General features: G+C 50.2%; 1 protein-coding gene across 5 annotated transcripts in view; it reads left to right on the forward strand.

Moving 5' to 3' along the window:
- Positions 1–22,494, forward strand: part of KSR2 (kinase suppressor of ras 2) — a 485,372-nt gene extending 462,878 nt beyond the window's left edge. For 3 of the 5 annotated variants that reach the window (XM_059876167.1, XM_059876165.1, NM_001206862.1), the window contains exons 18-19: positions 3,996–4,125; positions 5,000–5,137. In XM_059876167.1, the coding sequence (XP_059732150.1) occupies positions 3,996–4,125; positions 5,000–5,137 (268 nt within the window). Of the gene's footprint in view, positions 1–3,995; positions 4,126–4,999; positions 5,138–8,002 lie in introns of those variants that run through there. The other 2 variants (XM_059876166.1, XM_015475495.3) reach the window with 1 other exon arrangement.
- Positions 22,495–22,698: the final 204 nt, after the last annotated feature.

Consider the following 22,698-nt stretch of genomic DNA (forward strand, 5'->3'; position numbering starts at 1 on the left):
TGGGGAGTGGAAGTGATAGGGCTTGACTGTTGGTTTAAATGTGGGTGGTGCCAATATCCTCCTGAAACAGCTGGGTGGAGAGTAGTGTCTTTTGCCAAAGTAGAGACCCTGCCTGGGGGGTGGGGGTTGGGGGTGGGGTGTACCAGGAAGGCAAAGAGAGCAGATCTGGACACAGTGAGTTTGAGCCACCTTAGAGTCAGCCCATAGAAGCGACCAGAAAGCAGCTGAATCTACATATTAAGTCTGGAGATGAAGAGCGTAGGACACATCAGCAAAGACAGAGTAACTGCAGCCATGGGAGAAAATGAGTTGTCTTTGAAAGTACAGAGGAGGGAGAGAGGCTCCAGGGCACTGTCCTAAGATGCAGATCCTGGCATTCTGAAAAGATCCACCAGGAGCCTCATCTTACCTTGACCGTGGGGGGCGGTTGCAAGGACTGGCAGAGATGACGCGGGGGAAGCTGTTTGGGAAAGCTGGAGGCTCACAGATGTGTGAAGTTAGATTTTAGCACCACCAGGAGCTGGTACAGAGACCGTCTTCCACGGAGAAGTACCCCCACTGCGTCCTCTCCATAAATCGGGGTGGGGGCGGCATTGGCTGGCACATCAGGAGCCTCACCATCTGTCACTTGGACCCCTTTAGAGGCTGTCACTTGTTCCAGCTAGTTTATGCCCAGATCTTTATCTAGTTAAATATTGTTATCTGAAACCAAATTGCAGTAATTAAGTTGGTATATTTTAGTATCAATTTAGCAAAAGAAAAAAAAAAGAATGTAATTAACAAAATGTACCAAAGTAAGTAATTGGTTTTCCACTGGAGTTTTAATCTTGAGCAATTTTTTTTCCCCCTTAAAGCAAGTTTCTCTTGAAAGTTAGGTTTGAAAGGAAGTTTTAATGAGACGTTTATTCCTGACACTGCTGAATTCCAAGGGACCTGGTGCTCTTGGTTTCCTGCCAATTAGGTGCATCTTGTTGCTTGGGAACCTCATGCTGGGGCATGACTTGGAACAAAAATGGATTTTTAAAAGTGTGTTGAGCACCGTGTTAAGCTTGTCATGGGCACTGTCTCAGGGCATCTTCAGAAGTACAGCTTTGAAGCAGGTACCATCGTTCCCAATTGACAGATGAGGAAACTGAGGTTCCAAGTGGCTCAGTGACTTGCCTTACAGTAATTAACCATGGAGCTGGGAATCAAACTGGGGTCATCCTGACTCCACACTTGGAGCTTTTAATCACAGAGCCCCCAGTGGGCTTGAGAGTCATTTCACCACTCAAAGCCCTACTTCCCTCAGCCACAAATCAAAGTCAATAAAGCCACTGTGATATTCTAAGGACTGAATGAGAAAACATCTGTAAGGCACCCAGCACAGGGCCAGGCTTCCCATAGTCTCCCTTCCCCAATTCGCATGAGCAATGCCTACACTTCGTGCCTCTGTCACCAGGCCCCAACCATCAACTATAGGGTCGCCCTCCCAAATAGTGCACTGCCCCCGTTACAAAGGTCTCGCAAATAGGACCGTGTGTAGGTTTCCCAGTACAGCAGGATGGCCAGTGCTGTGATTCTGTGGCCAGATGGTCTCGACTCTGGCTATGACCTCTCAAACGTTGTGTGACCCTGGGTAAGATACATAACCCTCCTGAGCCTCAGTTTCCCCAGCTGTGAAATGGGGCTGATAATAGCACTTCTTATTTTCAAGTGTAGGTTTTTACCCTTTTTCCAGTATGATGAGGCCAGTAGATCAGGAAACAACTTAGCATTGGATAGTTTGTTATTCACAGCTCCCAAAAGGAGGGGGCACATTGTCCCATTCAGGGGCTCATGGGGAGGCACCAGGGTCAGTCAAGAGCCAGAAGGAGCAGGAAGAGAATATAGGCAAGAGCCATTATTGCGGTTTCCCCAGGAAGGAATGGATGAGGCAGGGTAAGCAGATTTAAGATTGGCTGCTTTGACTAACTTCAGTGGGCACAGAGTCTGAGAGCTGTCTTAAGTAGGACAGGGGGGTACCAGACCTGAACGTGAGAGCTTGATAGAGAAGATGGGGGACAGAGCTTTGGATTGGTTAGTTTGCATATGAAAATCACCACTTACAGATCAGCCCTTTACTGTCTCTAGAAATTGGCTGGCCCTGAGAGGGGCAAACCCTCCAGGGTCAGCTAGACCCCAGATATCAAAGCATCAGAATAAAAAGGCTTGCTTAATACAGCCCCTCTGTAATCATAATAAATACAAAGGGCTTAGATTAGTGTCCAGCACAGAGTGAAAACTCAGTAAGTGTTATTGTTTATGATGACGATGACTAGACCCATCCAGCACCTTAACTTGAGAACTTCCTGGCATCTGACTCAACAGCCCAACACCTGGGCATCACCACCCCTGCCTGACCCAGATGGATGAGGTTAGCAGGGGAGGGAGTATGCTGAGAGGCAGGCCCCTGGAAATAGCTGGTTTGATACAGTCTTCTATTGGCTCAGTTAGTAAAGAATCTGCCTGCAATGCTGAAGACCCTGGTTCAATTCCTGGGTCAGTAAGATGCCCTGGAGAAGGAAAAGGCTACCCACTCCAGTATTCTGGTCTGGGGAATTCCATGGACTGTATAGCCCATAGGGTTGCAAAGAGTCAGACATGACTTTCACTTTTCATCATTAAAAAGGATGACCAAGTGCTCCGTATTCTTTAAAGCAAATGTACATAAATTACCTTAGGTTAGAGGAAAGATCATTTCCTAGCGTTGTTACAGATATTTCCTGAGTTGGGGAATCTTCTCAGTGAGTTGAGACCTGTCCCCATGGTCCAACTCAGTGATAGCCCAGCATCCTCTGACACCCCTACGGCATCCGCCATGGTCCTCAGTGCCGCCCACACCTCTCCCAGCATCCCTTCAGCGTCAGCCCATCTCCCCATCCAGCCCATATGTGCTGCTCACAAGCAGTGGTTTCTTCAGTCATTACCATATCATGATGTATGAAACAGAGATGATAACATAGTTGATCCCTCTAGAATAATCCCAGCCTTGAGTTGTTCTGATATTCAGCCTCCCAGATAAACATTCTTCCACTGCAGTTTTATCATCATTCTCATTTGGCAGGTAAGGAAACCTGTATTCAGAAGGGAAGCAACCCACCCAGTGACATACTCCTAGCGTAGCGTAGAACAGAATCAGGACTTGAACCCTTCAAGGCAGTCTGACCTTCAGATCTTTATTTTTGTTTTCCATTATTTCACAGGAAGGGTTCCTTCTTAGAAAACACAAATATAATAGAAAAAATATGTCCTTTCTATCACTAAGAAAAGAAAGTTTGCTAATATTTTGCTTTGTTGTTATTAATTCTCTTTATATCCATATACATATGGGTATACATATATCAATCGTGTATTATTATACATTATATATATAGCAATATGTATATAATGGTTTTTTAAAGTGTAACATATCTAATATACAGTTGTGTCCTGCTTTTTTTCACTTAAATTAATATATTTAGCATTTTTATGTCAGCAAAATTTCTTTGAAATTTCTAATAATAATAATAAAGTATTCCATTTCATTTTAATGATTTACCATCATCCCTATAACCAATTCTTGTTGAGCAGTTTTGTTATTGCTACTTTTTTTCAGTGTATATAATGGTGTACAGAAGATCCTTATAAATGAATTTTTGTTTATATCCCTCATTTTATCCTTAGAATAGTTTTCTAAAATTACAAACATGGGGCCAGAGATCCTAGCCACATTATATTAAACTGTTCAGTTTCTAGCTTTTGATTCATTTTAATTCAGGCACCAGAGAAGATATCCTGGGATAAGCATGACTTCTAAGACATCATGAAAGCTTAAAGTACGTCTTAGGTAGCAAAACAGCTGTCCTGTGTGACAGAAACTCAGGGGCCAGTGTGATTAGCCAGCAGGCTGACTGGGTGGGTGTGTGTTAATGAGGGGACACAGAGTTGCAGGTGACATATCACCCCAGCATCCCCTTAACAATGTCTGCCCACAGGACTATCTGGTATGAACTCCATGCCAGGGAGTGGCCTTTCAAGACCCAACCAGCAGAGGCAATAATCTGGCAAATGGGCACAGGCATGAAACCCAACCTCAGCCAGATCGGCATGGGAAAAGAAATCTCGGTAAGTCCCAGGATGGTGCCAGGTCCGGGAGACGAAGGGAGAAGCAGACACAGTTCTAGGCACTCCTTTCCCCATACATTAAGGTTGCAAATGCTTCCCGGGAGGGTGATGAAAACGCCTGCCCACAGCCGTGTCAGGTAATGATTTGGAGCTTCAAAGGCAAAGCCTTCAAACTATGCCTGCAATTCAGGTTCCTACCATCAGGGTGCAGTACACTTGGGCATCATCCAACTCAGAACAAGATACACAAAAACACAGAAGCCCGAGTATAAATTAATAATCAACCTCCGAAACACATCAGGAAGAATCCTCTGTTGATCAGAAAATAGATGAATCAGGGAACGTGTAATTATCTGTATGTTTTTAGAACATAAAAAACGTGTATGTTTTTTAAGGATTACCTGTCTCTAGATTTCCTTTCTCAGGTGAGGTGATCACTGGTAGAGTAATTTTCCCCTCTGAGACTTTCAGAGGCACTTATAGTATTAGATGTGGATAGAAGCCTCAGGATCTTCCTCCTCCCTTTTGAGAAAACTGTCAAGAGACTCCTTGGGGAGCACTATTAATTTCAGTGTATCCCATATCTTCTATAATAGGATTTACCTAGTTTGCTATATAGGCTCAAAAAGTAGATAAGTAAAATGATGGATGATACATGGATAAATAACGCATGGCTGGATGATAGATGAAGTGTAAATACGTGAATTGAGATGGATAAATGGGTAAATGCACAGTAGGTGAATGCGTGATGGATGGATGGATGGACGATAGTGGAATCTGAAAGTGGAACAAATGGGTAGACAGATCCAATGAGATGCCAAGGAGTAATCAGCAGTTACTATTTACATTAAATCACCACGTTGGTTCCTTTTAGGACATTCTTCTCTTCTGCTGGGCCTTTGAACAAGAAGAGAGACCTACCTTCACCAAGCTCATGGACATGCTGGAGAAACTGCCAAAGCGAAACCGCCGCCTGTCTCACCCTGGACATTTCTGGAAGTCTGCAGAGTAAGTGTTCCTTCCGCCTTAGCATCTCTTCCCACTGCCCTCTCTCCTGTGGCTTTTGTCACCTTTTTGCTCCCACTCCAAACTCCTCTGCCAACTATCTCCTTTCCGTGTACCCACCTCCCTCCCCTACACAACACCCTTCCCCACTGCGTTTCTGTTCAGGGGAGTCTCCTCTGGAATCTGGGTCCTAGAGGTGTCCACACAGGGCACAGATCCCAGTGACTACCATGGCTATCTCATTGCCCATCTCTTCCTGATGAAGGTTGACACCCCAGTGAGTCTGAGCATCACATCGTGACGTGGTACCCTGAACCCACCAAGTCCTACATGTCAGCTATTCATCAAAGTACAAAAGTCCTGGGGAGTACCTATTCCATGGATGATAAACGTGTATGAGTTGTCTCTGCCCTGTTCCTGTACTGATGGCAGTCATGACTAATCTCTCACCGTACATTTGCCACCACTCAGTGATACTCATCAGCAGTTACTTAGAATCAGCCAATCAGCATTGGTGCCCTTCCTGGCCATTCCAGATTTGGTCTAACTCCTTTTACACATGGATATACTGTGGCCCACAGCGACATTCAGCACCTCACCTACATCTGCATGGGGTGTTGGTGATAGAACTGGGGACACAGGTCAGGCTCCAGTTCTATAATTTAGAATTTGCTCTCCCCACAACCTCAGCCCCTACAGATTCCTCACTCACACTCATCTGGCTTTGAGATGGCTACTCCAGTGGTGTGGTCCTTCCAAAAGCTACCTGGGTCAGCAGTGGATTGGGGGAGCCCTTGGCTAAAGTAGGCCCAGGATCTGGGCCCTAGAGCTTTGTAATCTGCAGAAGGGACCAACCAAGAGCTCTCAGCTGTAGCCAACATGTTCCAAGGAGGTCAGCAGCTAACTCAAAACTTGCCCCTGGTACCTTGGGTGGGCCCTTCCACGGCTCAGATGCCAGAGGAACTGGCATTTCTAGAATCCTCACACATGGCAAGTTGAAGGCAAAACTGGGGCAAGCCTGTGTTCCAGAGCAATGCATCTCAAAATTTAATACGCATTGATATTACCCAGGGGCTTTGTTAAAATGCAAATTTTCATTCTGTTAGGTCTGGGGTGGGGCCCAAGATCTTGCATTTCCAACAAACTCCAAGGTGATGCTGATGCTGCTGGTCCATGGACCACACCCCACTTCCGACCTGTGTTGTCCAATAACAGCCACACACCGTATGGGGCTATTGATCAGTCGAAATGGGGTGAATCTAGATTGAAATGTGCTCTGAGTGTAAAATCTACACAAAATTTCAGAATTAGGAGAAGGAAAAAAAAAAAAACAACAGTTAATCCCTTCCCTCCCTAACCCCTAATCTCTCATCTGTGTTCTGTCTCTATGAATGTACCTGTTCTAGATACTCCGTTTAGCCAGTGCATACAACATTTGCCCTTTTGTGTTTGGCTTCTTTCACTCTGCATGTTTTCATGTTTTATCCACATTTGGCACAGCGGTCCCCACCCTTTTGGCACCAGGGACTGGCTTCGTGGGAGACAGTGTTTTCCACAGACCATGGAGGATGGAGGATGGTTTGGGGATGATTCTCATAAGATCCCTCACATGCCCAGTTCACAGCGGTGTCCGTGCTCCTATGAGAATCTAATGCTGCCGCTGATCTGATAGGAGGTGGAGCTCAGGCGGTAATGCAAGCAAGAGGGAGCAGCTGTAAATACAGAGGAGCTTCACTTGCTCACCTGCCACTCACCTCCTGCTGTGTGGCATGGTTCCTAACAGGCCACGGACCAGTGCCAGTCTGTGACCCAGGGGTTGGGGACCTCTGTTGTAGCATGTATTAGACCGTCATTCTTTTTCATGGCTGAGTGATATTCCACTGTGAATATATACCACAGTTTTTTTCCATTAATCTGTTGCTGGACACTTGGTTCGTATGTGCTTTGGGGCTATTGTGGATGGCATCACTGTGAACTTTGGTGTATGAGCATTTGTTCAAGTCCCTGCTTCCAGTTCTTTTTTCATCACCTCGACCACCAGCACCATCTGCATCTTCTGGGGATCATTTATTAAGCACATATGTGTGAAAGGTGCTGTGTCAAGCATTCTATCCGCGTCATCTCACTGAATCCTCAGAACCCCCACCCCTTCACCAAGAGGTAATCTGGTAACCCCAGAGGAGTGCCCGAGAGGTTAAGTGCCTATCCCAGGTCACACGGCAAGTAAGGAGCAGAGCAAGTACTGGAACCCAGCTTGGTCTGGACCTTGATCCCTCCACTTCACTGCTTTCTAGGCAAAGACTGCCTGTGTACTTTCTGGGTCTCTTTCTAAAACCATCCAGGGAGAGTGGGCATAAATTCTGCCCCCAACAGCCCAGATCTTGGCTCAGCAGCAGTCAGCAGAGCCTCCAGTCAGAGCTGGGGTCTGTGATGTGGCTCTGGTCTCCCCTCCTCCTCCTGCAACTCCATCCCCGACCGAGCATTCTCAGCAGCTCCACATGGCCTCAACCCAGCCACACCTGGGTAACCATCCCTAGTCCAGAGGCCACTTGCTCCAGTGAGGAGAGCCTGCTACTTGCTGGCTGTGCACCCTTGGGCAAAACACCTAACATCTCTGAGCCTCAGTTTTCGCATCTGTAAAAGGGGTGCAATGTGCCTTTCTTGCGGACCATCCTCAGGTTTAAGTGAGATCAGGTATGTGCGGCACTCAGCCCTGAGCCCAGTGCCCAGTAGGACCACCACTTTTTCTTGCAGAGCATGGGAACCACTCATCTCAGACCACCTGCCCTCTGACAGGGCACTGATTCACAAAAGATGCTGTTGTCATACTCATGTGACCTCTTCCCACTCTCTCATTCTCTCCGCGCTCCAGGCTGTGACCGCTGAGCCAAGGGGACAGCGCTCAGCTCCCTCAGCTCCCAAGCCACCTCTCCTCCCCCGCTCTGCCCTCTGCCAGTTCAGGAGGCCAGAGGCTCACCATCAGAGGGTACCGACCCCGGGCCGGCCTGGGAGTGCTGCACGACTGAGCCCGGCGGCTTCCCTGCACCCAGACTCGCGCCTTCGCCCAGGCAAGGGCAGGGACCCCCCGCCAGGACTTCACGGGACCGGCTAGGGGGACACGGAGTTGATCAGTGAGCCTCGGGGGACGGTGTAGACAAGAGAATGACGGGCTGGATACAGAGCCGCTGGGCCATGGAGACGAGGGCAGGGGGCCCATGCGGGCAGGCTCGCAGGGCCGGTCTGTGTGTGCGTGTGTGTCTATGTGCACGATGCCATCTGCTCTCAGCTCCTCTTGACAACAGGAGTCAGGCTGTCCGGGTCCAGAGTAGGGCACCCCACCCCCAGCTGTTTCCGTATCTTCATGGGGGTTCGGCTGCGCTCTCTGCAAAGATGGTGAGGGGGCTGCAAAGCTGAGCACCTGCTTAGTGGAGGCTACAGGGCTGAGATCTGGGTGGGGGACTCAGCTGTTCCTTTGCAAACGTCTGTTCTCAGAGGCTCCACACAAGCCCGTCAGGGTTTGGGTACTTTTGCATCTCGTTCTGAAGTGCATGTCTTCTGCCCTCTGGGTCTCTCTTGGGTATGCTGCCCACTTTCTGCCGCCTTCTCCTGTTCTGTAACAGCCTCATCCCTTTTTCCTCGCTGCCCCCCACCACCACCGTTTGGAAAGCACAGTGGCTCCCTGGCCAGGATGACTTCAGGGGGCCTCCTTCCAGCTCACCTTTATCCATGACACCCTCTGAAGTCTGAGCCTTGGGAAACGGGGCTCTGGGAGGGATAAGTTCTAGGACATTCTTTTTCCCTCCCTCTGCTCTGGCACTCACACCAGCTAAGTTTGTCCACCACGATGACAGATACGGGTCGCTAGGTTGTGTGTGTGTGTGTGTGACAGGTTGTATGGCACGTGCATGGCATCCTATTTGCCAGTGATCCCTCCCCCACCCCCACCGCTTTGCCCTTAAGAAGTCCTTGGGGAAAAAAAAAAAAAAAGAAGTCCTTGGGGAGGCGAGGAGGGCGGCTGTTCTTCAGGGCTTTGTGTCCTGGGCTCCAGCCGGTGCCGAGCCCCAGAGTGGCTTCCCCATCTGATGTCTCTGCACACTCGGTTCCCCCACCTCCCATCTCTCGCCCCCTCCCCACCTGGACCAGCTGCTTTTTCTGACCACACTGGGGTACAGTGTTCTACGTGGAGGTCGCTGGGAACAAGTTAGGTGCAGAGCGATAAGGAGAGCCTCTATCTTATGTTCCTTACCTTACAAGGGAATGTCTTTCGTTCCCCAAACCCTGCACTGCACTCACCTGACCTGGCATCAGGGGGAACTCTGTTCCCCAGTAGGATACTAGCAGGACAGCTGGGCATTAGGCAGGAGGCCCGGGGTCAGCCCACAGTCCTGCCGAACTTCCTGGGCACTGCCCAGGCTTGGTTTATTCTGATCGCCACCTCATCCAGACATCTCCCTCCCAGAGAGGGGACCTCAGACGTCAAAAACCCAACCTAGGCTCAGACTCAACATCCAACCGGAGAAACAGGGATCTTTCCCACTCTGGGTGGCCCCCAGACAGGTTCATGCTGTGGGGGCCAAGCCTGCTTCCAAACTGGGGAAAATGATGAGACCAGTCATGCTTCCCAAGACCCAGGCCGAAGGGGAGCCCTGTGCCTCCCCAAAGGCCTTCCTGATCACCTTCCCAGCCGCCTGGGACCAGAGACTCCAGGCCCTCACATGGGCCGTTCCTGAATGTTCCTTTTCTGGGGGCATCTGTCACTGTGGCCCTCAGGCCATCTTTTATGTGTCCTAGAGCCATTTATACATGTTTGCACAAACCCCAGCTGCTCTGATGTTGCTGCAGGCAGCTCTCGTCAGTGGCTGCCTCCCTGTCCCAGGAGGTCCCCCAGCAGACGTGCCCCAGACCTCCGCTTGAGCCTCCTGAGAGTCTTGCATCTCTTTAGCCCAATCAGACTTCTTGGGTCCCTGGACCCCAGTCTTTATCAGGGACCTCTGTGCAGGGGAAGGAAATGGGGAAGGGGAGGAGCAGTCAGGGTCAGCTGCCTAAAGCCAAAATGCTCATCGGAACCTCTGGTCGCTGTTGTTTCCTGAATTAAACTAACACGCCACCCAGAGCCTTTGGCAGGGCCCAGCGGCATCTCCACAGGCTAATTTTTCCATTTGTTCACGAGCACCAGGTTGGGATTAAAGACAGGGGCTGAGAGACCAGGGAGAAGCCCCTGCGCCTTTGCAGCTCCTCTGCCTGCAGAACTGGGTCCCACGTCACCTACTCTCACCTCCTCCCTCTTTTCCCAGGTCTTCACTTGGCTCCCTCCTTCCTCCGTCTCCACTGTAACCAGTCCAGCCCCTCCCTGTTACCTTCCTCTGGCTTCACCGCCCTGAATTGTTTAGAAGCCAGCTTTCACATAAAGAACCAAACCGCTGCTTCCCCTGCTGACCTCCATCCTCATTCACTGAAGCACAGGGAGGAGGTCACATTCATTCATCTTCTGCAAGGAAGGAAAAGGGGTGTGTGCATTTACATCACAGTTGCCAGACCCACCATTGGCTCACTCTGCAGAATCCACGCAACACAGATCGTGTGCACACATCCCACCATAGCTGCACACAGCTGCCCAGCACCCAACTGCCAGTTACTTCTGTCTCTGCCTCCCTTTCAGCAAACGCTCACACACACGGGCTTCCCAAAGGGACCAGTCTGTGGGGTAAAGATTCACTAGTGAGTCGTGACTCTGCCTTTTTTGCAGGGTGTGTGGATTTGCACACTGAATTCCACCCAGCTCTTCCTGGCCACAGGTCTTTCATAAAATGGGGCGGGGGGGAATCCCCTCGGAGGGAAACTTCCTTGACCTTATGTGGGGCCATCTCCACATGTCACCATTCCCAGAGTAGACTAAAGATCAGAGTCTGCATGTAATTGTTTTGTCCTGGTTTTCCTTTTGCTGGTCAAAGAGAAAGCTCTCATCTTGCCATGGAGCCCCCCGACTCTCTATTTCTATCTTGGATTCTTTGCCAGTAGAAGCTCTGGATTTCTATCTGGAGACTAGATTCCTGTATCTGGGAAACCCTGGTCTGTCCCCTTTCCACATCCTGCCCCACCCACCATCTCCTGCAGTTTTTGTGATTGGCTAAGGAACAGGAAAAGGCAATAGGCAATGGCACCCCACTCCAGTACTCTTGCCTGGAAAATCCCATGGGTGGAGGAGCCTGGTAGGCTGCAGTCCATGGGGTCACTAAGAGTCGGACACGACTGAGCGACTTCACTTTCACTTTTCAATTTCCTGCATTGGAGAAGGAAATGGCAACCCACTCCAGTGTTCTTGCCTGGAGAATCCCAGGGACGGGGGAGCCTGGGATTCTATGGGGTCGCACAGAGTCGGACACGACTGAAGTGACTTAGCAGTAAGGAACAGGAAAGAAGTGATATGCACTTAGGCCCAGTCACTATGTTTAAAACTCTAGACTTACTGTAGGCAGAATAGGCTGTATCCAGCCCATCAGATGGTTTGTACAGTGTTTAACTGGAGGGGAAAAAAAAAAACTGAAGGTTTCATAGTATGTGAAAACCCTACGAAATTCAAATATCGGTGAGAATAAACAAAGGTGGCTGGTGCATAGCCACACCCACTCATTTACATACAGGCCACAGTTTCATTTGTGCCACGACTACTTGTAACGGAGACAGGGTGGCCCTTCAAGCTGAAAATATTTACCGTCTTGCCCTTCACTGAAGACTTTTCCTAACCTTTGATCTAGGCAACTGTCAGAAAGAAGGAAAAACCAGCTTGCACATAGCTCCCAGCTGGGGGAACCAGGAGCTGGGATGGGAGTCACAAGGGCCAAGAACATATCCTAGCAGGGGAAGGACTTCCCAACGGCTCGCTCTGGGAGGTAGAAAGCTCCCCATCCTGGGAGAGGTGTGCGGACATGGAGACCACTTTGTGGGCAGGATCTGGAGGGGAATTCAGGCCCTACCTCAGGAGGGCTCCTGCTTTCGTCCAGTCTGCTCTGGCTGCCGTTGCAAAATACCATAGCCTGGGAAGCTTCAACAACAGAAACATATTGGCTCACAGTTCTGGAGGCTGGAAGTTCAAGATCAAGGTGTCAGGGTTGGTTTCTTCTGAGGCCTCTCTGCTTGGCTTGGAGACAGTCAGCCTCCCACTCTGTCTTTACGTGGCCTTTTCTCTGGGTGCAAACGTGCCTGGCATCTGTCTCTTCTAAGGACACCAGTCACATCACACTACCGTCCTGCCCTTACAACCCAGTTTGACCTTAATTACCTCTTTAAGGACCCTCTCTCCAAACAGCCACAGTGGAGGTTAGAGCTTCAACGTATGAGTTGGGGGAGGGCAGTGTGTGCATGATTCAGTCCCTCACAAGGACCCTTGGGATTTCAAGGACTCTGACTTGGGGGCCTTTGGAGGCAAGACTGCCATCCTTGGCTGGCTTTTCCATGCTTGTTCTCAACCTTGAGTTCCTAAATTTGCCCACTCTGTCCTCATCCTTCACCGGCCTTTTTACCCAGCCATCCCCTTAGGGCCAGTCTTGTTTCAAATATGCCACCGATGCACTCAAGCCCCTTCCCCCCTCTGCACCAGCTGGCTAGGGCTGCTGGAGCAAAGTGCAAAGAGCAGGAATTGATGTTCTCAGTTCTGAAGGCTAGAGGTCTAGAATCAAGGGCTGGCAGGACCACAGTTCCCCTGGAACTCATAAAGGAGTTCTTAAGGAGTCCTTCCCGGCCGCCTCTTTACTCCCCATGGTTTTCTGGCAGTTTTGGCATTCCTTGGCTTGTGGCTTCATCTCTCCAACCTCTGCCCCTGTCATCACACAGCCTTCTCCTTGTGTGTGTCTGTCATCTCCCAGCATCTTCACCTAAGGACACGCCAGTTATGTTGGATTAGGATCCATCCTACTCAAGTTCAACTTTATCTTAACCAATGACATCCGCAGAGACCCTCTTTCCAAATAAGGTCACATACTGAGGTAGTCAGGGTTAGGACTTGAATGTATCGTTTTTGGGGAGAGGGGCTCATTTCAAAACCCCTGACGTCCTCCAAGGAGCTTTCGGCTGTGCCTTCGGTGGTCACTTTGGTTCTTTCGTAGCAGACCCCCCAGAGATAGATTCCCCAGACCTCTGGGCCACCAGGGTCAGCCCACTGCTGCCACTTTTATCAAACCTGCCCCATGCCCCCCACATCCCATCACTGGGGTCCAGTGGTCCCATATTTCAGTGCAATGGATGAGGGTGAGCAGCCCACGTGTAGCAGGACAGTCATTTGACCATTGAATGCTCTTCAGCCCAGTCCGAAAGGGTGGTGGTGACATCATGATGGCTTCTGTTGACATTCTGTCTTAGCAACAAAGGAACAGACCTCAGTGAGCTGTGCATTTGCTGTGTCCTCTTTCAGCTTTACCTGTGAAGTGAGGAAGGTTTTGAGCAAGCTCAGGCGGACACTCTCCCTGGCCCCCCAGCTTCACCTTACCAGCCCCCATTCCCAGCCCAGCCCTCACCTGCACACACCTGTAAGAATAGTCCTGACCTCCAAGGGGGATGAGGTGCAGCCTGGAGCCCTGGAATGTAGAAACCTTGTGTCTGGCAGGTTCTTCCTGGGCAGCCCCATTCCTCTCCAGCCACTGCTCCTGATTATCACCCCAAGTCACTGACTCCCCTCTCAAGGGCACACCATCCATGCCCTTCCTACCAGATGGGGCACAAAGTTGGTGGGAGACCTTTAAGCTTCCCCAACGTTCTCAACTTACCTACACACTGCCACCAAGCATAACTCCTGGCACATCATAGGCACTCAGTAAATGCTTGCTGAATGCGGGGGCCGGGAGCTGAAGGGAGTCAGTGCAAGGCCCTGAGACAGGGGACCACATGTCCTTCCCTGCAGCCAGGAGGGTCCACTGGCAGGGCTGGGTGGTAATGGGATTCCCCACACCCTGGCCCTGTACTGTGGATTCCACCTCACTCCGAATGAATATGCCAGATTCAGTGGTGGTGACTCACAAAGAGACTTGCTGGGACCAGTGTCACAGGTACCTAAGTCCTGGGATGCAGAGTAATGATGCATCTCTAACAGCCGCTTTTCACCGAGCACTTGCTGCATGCCAGGCTCACTGAATCCCCCTGACAGGATGGCCCTCGGAGGTGGTACCATCACCCGCATTTCACAGGCAGAGAAGTGGTGGGACTCAGACATAAACCAGCCTGGGACGTGGTAGAGCCAACATTATAAATGTGGTTCTCTGGGCTCGTTCCTTCCCAGGAGCCCACCACCACCTTGAGCAGTAGATGCTGGCTGTCTGTCGGGGTGTTACAGGCCCCACCGCTGGTGTTATTTGTAGCTTATAACCGGGATAAGGAGAGGATTCAGGGGAGGGTGGGGACCCTCCTGGGAGTTTGCATGGAAGCTCCCACTTACACCCCCAGACTGACAGGCTGCCAGGAGCTGCACATTTCCAGGAAATGTGCATCTGGGTTGGCAAAGCCACTCCCAAGCTTCTTCAACACCGCTGTGCTGAGTAGCCTGCACCTTCAGCCCAGCCCCCTTGCTGTACCACTCTGAACATTGAACTGTGGTCCTCTGTCTTGGGAGGCTCAGCAGTGAGTCCCTCTCCCTCCCACTGGGTCACGCTGAACACTAGCATCCTCTAGCCCCTTTTCCTAACACCAAGGATACAAAGGATTTGTTGCCCTGGGGTTGAGATGGCCGCTGTCCCTCTGTCGAGGGCCACGCTGGAGGAAATGGGCTTTGTCCGGAGCTTGCCTCAGCCAGGTTGACCCAGTTAACCAGGTGTGGCGCATAGGCCTTTAATTCCATGGCAGATTAGATGAATGTCACATCGTCGGAAGGGTTCGAGACAAACACGCATTGGAAATGCTTAGGAAGGACAAGACTGAGCCGAGTTGTTGACTGCAGGGCTTATCAGAGCTTTGAAGACACTACTGTGTAGCTAAATCTCTAAAAGACTGACAACAGGCTGCTTTTTCCAAGCTTCCCCACCTGGTTTCTGAATCCCCAGTAAAATCAACTTCTGTGAATTCGACTTGATGTCCTGCACAGTGTTCTGAGAGCCAGTGCCAGCCTACAGAAGAGAACAGCTGACCCCCAGCATTCAGCCATCACCTGCTAGGAGCTAGGAGACGGAGATCAGCCCCACCTCCCCTGGAGGCTGGCTCTGTGAAGACGATGAACCTGGAAGCTGAACAAGATGCACTGGGCAGAGGGATGCAGCTGGAGAGTGGCCAGTGGCTATTCTGAGCCCCAGAAAACTTGAATTTGTCCCTGCCACCTCACATTCCCTCCCCAGGCCTGCTGAAGGAAGAGCCTGGTTCCATAAATGAGGACAATGATTCCACACTCAAGGACCCCACAAAGGAAAACCCTGGCTGGTCGTGTCTTCCAATGGAGGGGTCAGATGTGCTGTGTGTCAGTGACTCCCCCACACACTATGGCTCAGAGACCAATGCAGAAATAGAGGAACACAGCATGCCCTCATAGGGGCCAGCTAGGTCTGGACCTGAAATTTTATCTCAGCCTGGTCATTGCAGCAAAGGTCTAGAATGATCTATATTTAGAAGATCCAGAAGGACGACCTGATCCAGGGGGTACAAATATGTGACATTTCTGCCACCACTGCACCTTCCATACTAGTGGCAGATATTTCTAAAATCACAGCATGCCTTCCTACTTCATGTGGACACAAGTAGCCAGCCTTATCTCATGCCTCCCCTCCTTATACAGGAGAAAGAACTCGGACCCAGAGCATGGAAGGTGAACTCTCCCAAGCCAGGGCCCTTCTTAGAGGCAGATTTAGAACTAAGGCCCCAGAAATTTCCAGAAACTGTCTTGGCTGTTGCTGGTGGGCTCAATGGGCCCTGCAGAGCTTTATTTGCAGTCAGGTAAGTTAAAATGCAGAAAGAAAGATTCTATCCTAAGACCTTGAGTATGATCCTATTTGATAATGTGTTTGCTTGGAGAGAAATCATTTAACCTCCTGGGAACGGCTTCCCCTCAAGACCTCATACTCACTGGGCTGGAAGGCCCCATTGTTCAGTCGCTCAGTCACGTCCGACTCTTTGCAACCCCATGGATTGCAGCACGCCGGGCTAACGTGTCCTTCACCATCCCCCAGAGCTTGCTGAAACTCATGTCCATCGAGTCGGTGATGCCATCCAACCATCTCATCCTCTGTTGTCCCCTTCTCCCCCTGCCCTCAATCTTTCCCAGCATCAGGGTCTTTTCCAATGAGTCAGCTCTTCGCATCAGGTGGCCAAAGTATTGGAGCTTCAACTTCAGCATCCGTCCTTCCGGTGAATATTCAGGGTTGATTTCCTTTAGGATGGACTGGTTTAATCTCCTGGACCTTAGGAAAATACGGTGTGTATGTGAGTGGGTGGGTTTCTTCACTTGAGGCAGTTTATAAAAGTTTCTGTGGTTCAATCTGGACATCTCTGAGATATGGAATGCTGCCTGTAGAGAGGCAGAAGGAAATCTAATTGCAGTTGTTTTTTGGTTGTTTCACTGTGTGGAAGGCTCAAAATCAAGTTTTCACCCAGATAAAATTCCCTGGAATCCCAGTGGACCAACAACTCTATCCTTGAGCTTTTGAAATGCCTTTAGTAACCAGCTTGGTGGCCGAGAGGACTTTCTGTATGCCGCTTTTCTGCGTTCCCTTTCTCCCCTTATCCTCTACCACCACTGCCTCCTGCCAGATAGCATCTCCCCCGGACCATGAGCCGAGGAGAAAGTTACACAATAGTAGAGATGAAAAATAGCTGCCATGTATTTAGCTTAAATTAGCTCAGAAGAACAGTTCCCTCCCTCCATTGAGCGGGCAGTCATTGTTTATGTCAACGGGCTATTTGCATCCTGCCTTCTTAGATTTGAACGTCTAATGATTAAAAACAAATCTTAGTTTTTCTTTTCCACCACTTAAGAAAAAAAAAAAAAAAAAGACCAGCTTGGCTAGTTCTTGTAGTTTAAAAATACCCTGACCTCCAGTGCTTAGAGTGAGAATTTTGGAGAGACTGGTGCCAGGATAGCAGAAAACAACAACAGACAGTAGGAGACAGAGAAGCCTATTGTGAAGGAGGGAGCGCTGGGCTGGCCAAGGTGGTAGACGGACTTTTTGCATCCCCACACGGATGACAAGGGCCGGATCAGATCTGAACTCCACAGGGTTTTTCCTTCATATGCCATGTATGCGACAGGTTATTCACTGAGCGTCTACTACGCTGGTGGACCCTGGGCATTCAGTGATGAGGGAAATAAAGTCTCCCCTTTCTGAAATTTAGAGCCTACTGGAGGAGGTAGACAAGAAGGCAGCCATTGACAAATATATAAATTACCACTCACATAGCACCATCCCTCCCCCTCCCCACCACCACCACAAGAGGATCAGTAACATGAGATGAGACTATAGTTGAGGGAGCAATTGGCAAAGGTCTTTGCTGGCAGGTAACATTTCAGATGAGATTTCAGGGAAGAGAAGGGAAGGGGCGCTCGTTCTAGGTCAGGGTCCCTCAGCCGCGACACTGTTGATGTTTGGGACCAGGAAATTCGTGTTGTGAGTGGGGCATCCTGTGTGCTGGAGGGTGTTGAGTAGCACCCCTGGCCTCCATCCACTAGCTGCTGGTGGCACCCCCACTTTCCTGCCACCCCTGAGTTGAGACAAGCAAAGATGTCTCCAGACATTGCAAATGTCCCTGGTGGGGAGGAGGATAGATCCCCCTCCCTCGCCCATTTGAAAGCACCATTCTAGGCAGAGGAAACACAAAACACAAATACCCCGAGAAGAAGACAAGTGTGGCATGGGCCAAGGCGTGGCGGGAGACCAGGGAGGGGATGAGCAGGGTAGACAGTGCATGAAGCAGGCTGGGGGCTGGGGAGTGGGAGCATCCCAGGCTGGGGAGCATCTCAAAGGTCTTCGGAGGGCAGCGGGGAGGCACTGGGCGCTTTTAAGGGCTCCACTGTCACCATCTGACTTTCACCGCTTTAAGCGAAGGCAGACGTCGTTTGCACACTGTCTTCTGGCCACCTCACTAGGACCCACATTCAGCCTCCTGCCATTCTGCAGCCTTTCATGAGAGAAAAGGGAAATCAGATGGAGGGGAAATGGGAAAACCCAAGGAGGGGGCTCTTTGAGAACCGAAGGCATGGAAATAGGTTTTAAGGGCAACCTTCAATGGTTGGAAGGCTGCCTAGGCAAGAAGGAAGTACCTAAGGCACGGAAATGGGTTTTAAAGGCCATCTTCAATGGTTGGAAGGCTGCCTGGGTGAAGAGGAAATTGACTTACCCGTCACCATCTACATGAACATGACAAGGTCTGCAATCCCAGCTCACAGGCTAGGAAGCGACCCACGGGTCATGCACCCGACTCCCGGCTCTCCCTGCCACATCCTCCCCTGTTCCTTCCATGGTGGCCGGCCCCATCCTCTTAACTGATGCAGATCCTCTTATTGAATGGAAATCTCAGCACTTGCATCAGCAACCCCAGTGCTGCTCTCAGGGGCTACTCAGGGAAGTCCCCTCTGTCCTCCCCAGGAAGGAGAGTCCCCTGACATCCGAGGGCCTCTCCCACCCTCCTTCTAATCCCCAGTTAACTGTGGGGAAGAGAGTTCTAAGGGCTGTCTCTGGTGGGGACAGTCATAAAACGGACGGTGTGAACAAGAGGTGGCTGTTCAGTGCCGTGCCATGTGACTGATTCGGGGATGGGGGTGGGTGGTGGGGTATGGATGAGCTCTGTGGGTTCCACTGCTCCACCCCTGCAGTCAGATCCTAGGGGGTTCCCACGGTCCCAGGATGGGGGGTGCGAGGAAGTCAGGCATCGCAAAGGACTAGGGCTGGGAAAGTTGTTTTGGGAGTCAGGGACACTCAGCCCAGCACCTTCCAAGAAGGATTCTGAGTCAAGACTGGAGTTCCATTCCCCAGGGTGTCAACTTTTCCCCACCCTAGCCCTGCCTGGCTCGGGGCAGTGGCAGTTTAAATGCATCCTTGTCAGTGAATGCCATGCATTGGTCCCCAAGACTGTAGCCACTTCCCTCTGTTTATTTTCTGTGTTGCTACTACTACTAATAATGAAATGGGTACCTATGAACCCGTGTAAGTTCAAGTAACTGCTCTGCAGCTACAGTGTAGATACCAGACTACCCTAATGTACCTGTCTTGCTACACCAAGTCCCTTCCAGTGCCCACCCACTCGTGCTCCCAACCAGCCTCCCATGGAGTCCTGCTCAGCCCCCCTATAAATGCCCAGCCAGCTGGGCAGTGCTGGGCCAGGCTGGGTAATTAATGGAGTGGGCACAGCCAGTGTGGGTGCCCTTGGCCAGGTCTGAGCACAACTGTGAGATGCCTAAAGATTTTCCCCAGCTTCTTCCTCCTCTCTCTCATGTCTTTCCTCTGCCCCGGTGCCCCCTACCTCAAGGAAGGCGGTAGATTTTCATTTCCCTTTCTTGGCCCATTCATCCTGACCTTGCTGTCCAGAATAAATCCTCAGAAAGCCCCAAGCCTTGGGGCTGGATGCCCGAACAGTGTCAGGCGTGATGTCACCCAGGCCTCTCTGGCACCCCCTTCCCAAGCTTTCATCCAGTTGGTAGCCTTTACCCACTGTGGGCTCCCCAAATCCACATAGACTCCCACATTCCACAGGCGTTGCTCCATGTCGTGGTCCCTGAGTACCACTGTAGCTCCTACTTTCTGGCCCTTTGATGGGTTTAAGATGCTTCCTATTGAGCAGTTGAAGGACTCAAAGAAAATCTTCCCAGTATTTCAAAAGCCTGTGTCCCCAGCCACACTGCCTATACCCCCCGCAGAGCTCAGCATCAGGCAACATGTGTCCCTTCATTCCCCAAGACTTCATCTCATACACTCATCCAGTAAATATTCAGTCAGTGCTTCCTGTGTTCCTGGAAAAAGTGAGGAGGTGGCCACTCCCTGCAGGGACCTAAGTCCAGAGGAGAAGACAGAGAAGTTGTGACGGGGTTCTGAAGCTCCAGAGGATCACCCTGCCCCAGCAAGGGCCCTCAAGAGAAGCTTCTCGGAGGAGGGGACTCCTGAACCTTATCTTGAGATTTGAGTCACATGGGAGTGAGTGGTAGGGAACAGTGTGCCAGGTGGAGGGAACAGCCCATGTGCAGGCCCAGAGGCAAGATCTCGATTTACTGAAAAGCCTGCCCCCTAGGAACTAGCTCTGCCCTTCCCCTGCTTTCCCCCAACCCTGGTGCCAGACCCTGGGAAGTTTCATGCCTGAACAGAAGGCACCCTGGCTCAGATGTGGAGTCCTCAACTTCTCCCCCATCATACCTGGTCCAGGATCTTGGCCTTGAGCTGAGGAAATAGGCGTCCCAAGTGAATTTGCACTCGCCGCATCAGACCAGCGTTTAGGCTGCCTTGGACTCCCTTTGCCTCACCGCCTCTGGCTCTGTGCTTCCTGTCTCCATGCAGTGTCTCTTAGTGCCCCTTCATTGGGTAGGACTCAGGGGCGTCACTTCTGTAGATGGATTGGCCGTCAGCCCTTCTCTTTAAGGCATTTTCCTCTCTGTCTTTGCTTCTGCCTCCTCTTGCAACCTGTGTCTCTGATCGCTGAGGTCCGCACATCTGTCTTGCCACACCAGGAAGCCTCCCTCAGCTGTGTCACCAGGGCCTCTTTGCTGGAGAGTTTATGTCACCCTGTTCATAGGCCACTGGAGTGTTGAAATGAAGCACAGGCGTGAACATGGAAATACCCTGCTTTAAGGGTCTCCCAACTAGATGTGACAGGTGTGATGGGCGAAATATTGGTTTGTTACAGAGTGGCTGAAGAAGACCTAGGGGTCCTAGTGGGCCACAGGCCATGTCTGCAGCGCAGCTGAAAGTGTGGGAGAAAATGCATCTACCCTGTTGATGGAATGGTGTGTGTCATTATCCCTATAAATATGTGTCAGAGCTTAAAGGATAGGGAACATGGTATTTTTGCCAACCATAGGACTCCCAGGGGTGTGTGTGTGTGTGTGTGTGTGTGTGTTGCTGTAAATTAACAGGGCTTGCTCACCTGTTTCATTGTGACAACATGTATTTCATAAGCCACGCTGGATCGTGAATAATGACCTCGCCATCAATTCTCAGCACCAGCACTCCCCCCCCAAACATTCCTTGGATTTTCTTAGCTTCATGCAGCCTATGAGAGCTTCATATATCCCTAACCCTCAAGGATACTGGAGGGAGCAGCTGAAGTCATGAATGTCAGGAGCATCACACAATACCTGGCACAGCTGTAGGTGCTCAGTAAATGTGGTTTCTCTTCTCCATGACCCAACTGAAGCTTCCCCAGGAATTCCACCTCTAAGGGGATCTTCCTGAAAAAATGGAAGGACTGGAATAGAGAGATGGTAGGTGTTTACTATTTTCTTAGACGTTGGTTCCCTGATAGACATGGGGTAGGATGCCCAAATCTCACAAGGACACCCCCCTCCACTGCTGTGGTGGTCAGCATCCATAGGGCAGAGGCTCACCCTCAGGGAGCTGGAGAGCCTCTGGCAAGACTAGCCGCCCCCAGGGCGCCAAGACAGAAGCCAGAGGTAGGCACTGGGGCCAGATGAGTCTGGTCACACCCGGTGAGTGCCCTTGCCCGTGGCTGGGCCAGGCTGAGAGCATCCCACTTGGGCAGTCAAGTCCCACCCTAAGCTTTTCGTTTCTGCCTCCCTGAGCTTTGATCTTCCACTGGGGGCCACTCCACACACTTACTGCATGATTCATTTGGTTGATTACTTTCAAAGTTATTGACCTTAGGAAAATTCTCAGTTGTAAACAAACAAAAAAAAGGCTTTCTCTATGTAAATTATGCTGTTACTTTTTTCTATACACAAAGTATATATACCTATAAATATTATACATATATATATTATATATATATATATAAAGACTAATTCTTGTACAGACTGACATGGACCGATGGCCCATACTTTCTTCATGTCGTGCTGACTGTCACAGAATGAGTTCATGTAAGAAGTTGGTTTCATGTTTTCCTTTTGGGGCCACTTCTTTCCTTTCCTTGTTCTGTCTCTTTGTCTGTCTTCGTCTGTCTGTCTGTCCATCTCTCTCATTGCCAATGTCTCATTGCTGGGAAAGAACTGTCGATTCAGATGCCATCCAAGAAAGGAAGGCCAGCTGGATGGAGGGTCCACTGTGTATATTTGTACAGAATCATTTATAAAGTTTTCTACACTTCTCAAAAAAGTATTTCTAACTTGGGCTGTTGGACAGGTTGTGAGCCTCTGGGCCGGCAAGCCTATTGTTTCTTGTGTTTAGTGCAATGTTTAGTGAGAATCCAATGTCTGAATTATTTATGCCAATAAAGAATTTGAAAAATTACTGCATCGCACTGCCGCCAAAACAGGTGTGAATTCTGTTGTTGTCTGTGGTATAAAGGGGATCCTGTGATGTGATATCAGCCAATGTCTCAGTCAGCCATTGACACAACAAAGCTGTGTAACGAATTTCCCCACAAACTCTGTGGCCAACAACAGCTAGCATTTATTCTCATGCTCCTAGGTCTGGAGGCCCATATTGACTTAAATAAGGGTCC

Source organism: Bos taurus, chromosome 17 (genome assembly GCF_002263795.3).
Source record: "Bos taurus isolate L1 Dominette 01449 registration number 42190680 breed Hereford chromosome 17, ARS-UCD2.0, whole genome shotgun sequence".
In the NCBI taxonomy this organism is placed as follows: domain Eukaryota; kingdom Metazoa; phylum Chordata; class Mammalia; order Artiodactyla; family Bovidae; genus Bos; species Bos taurus.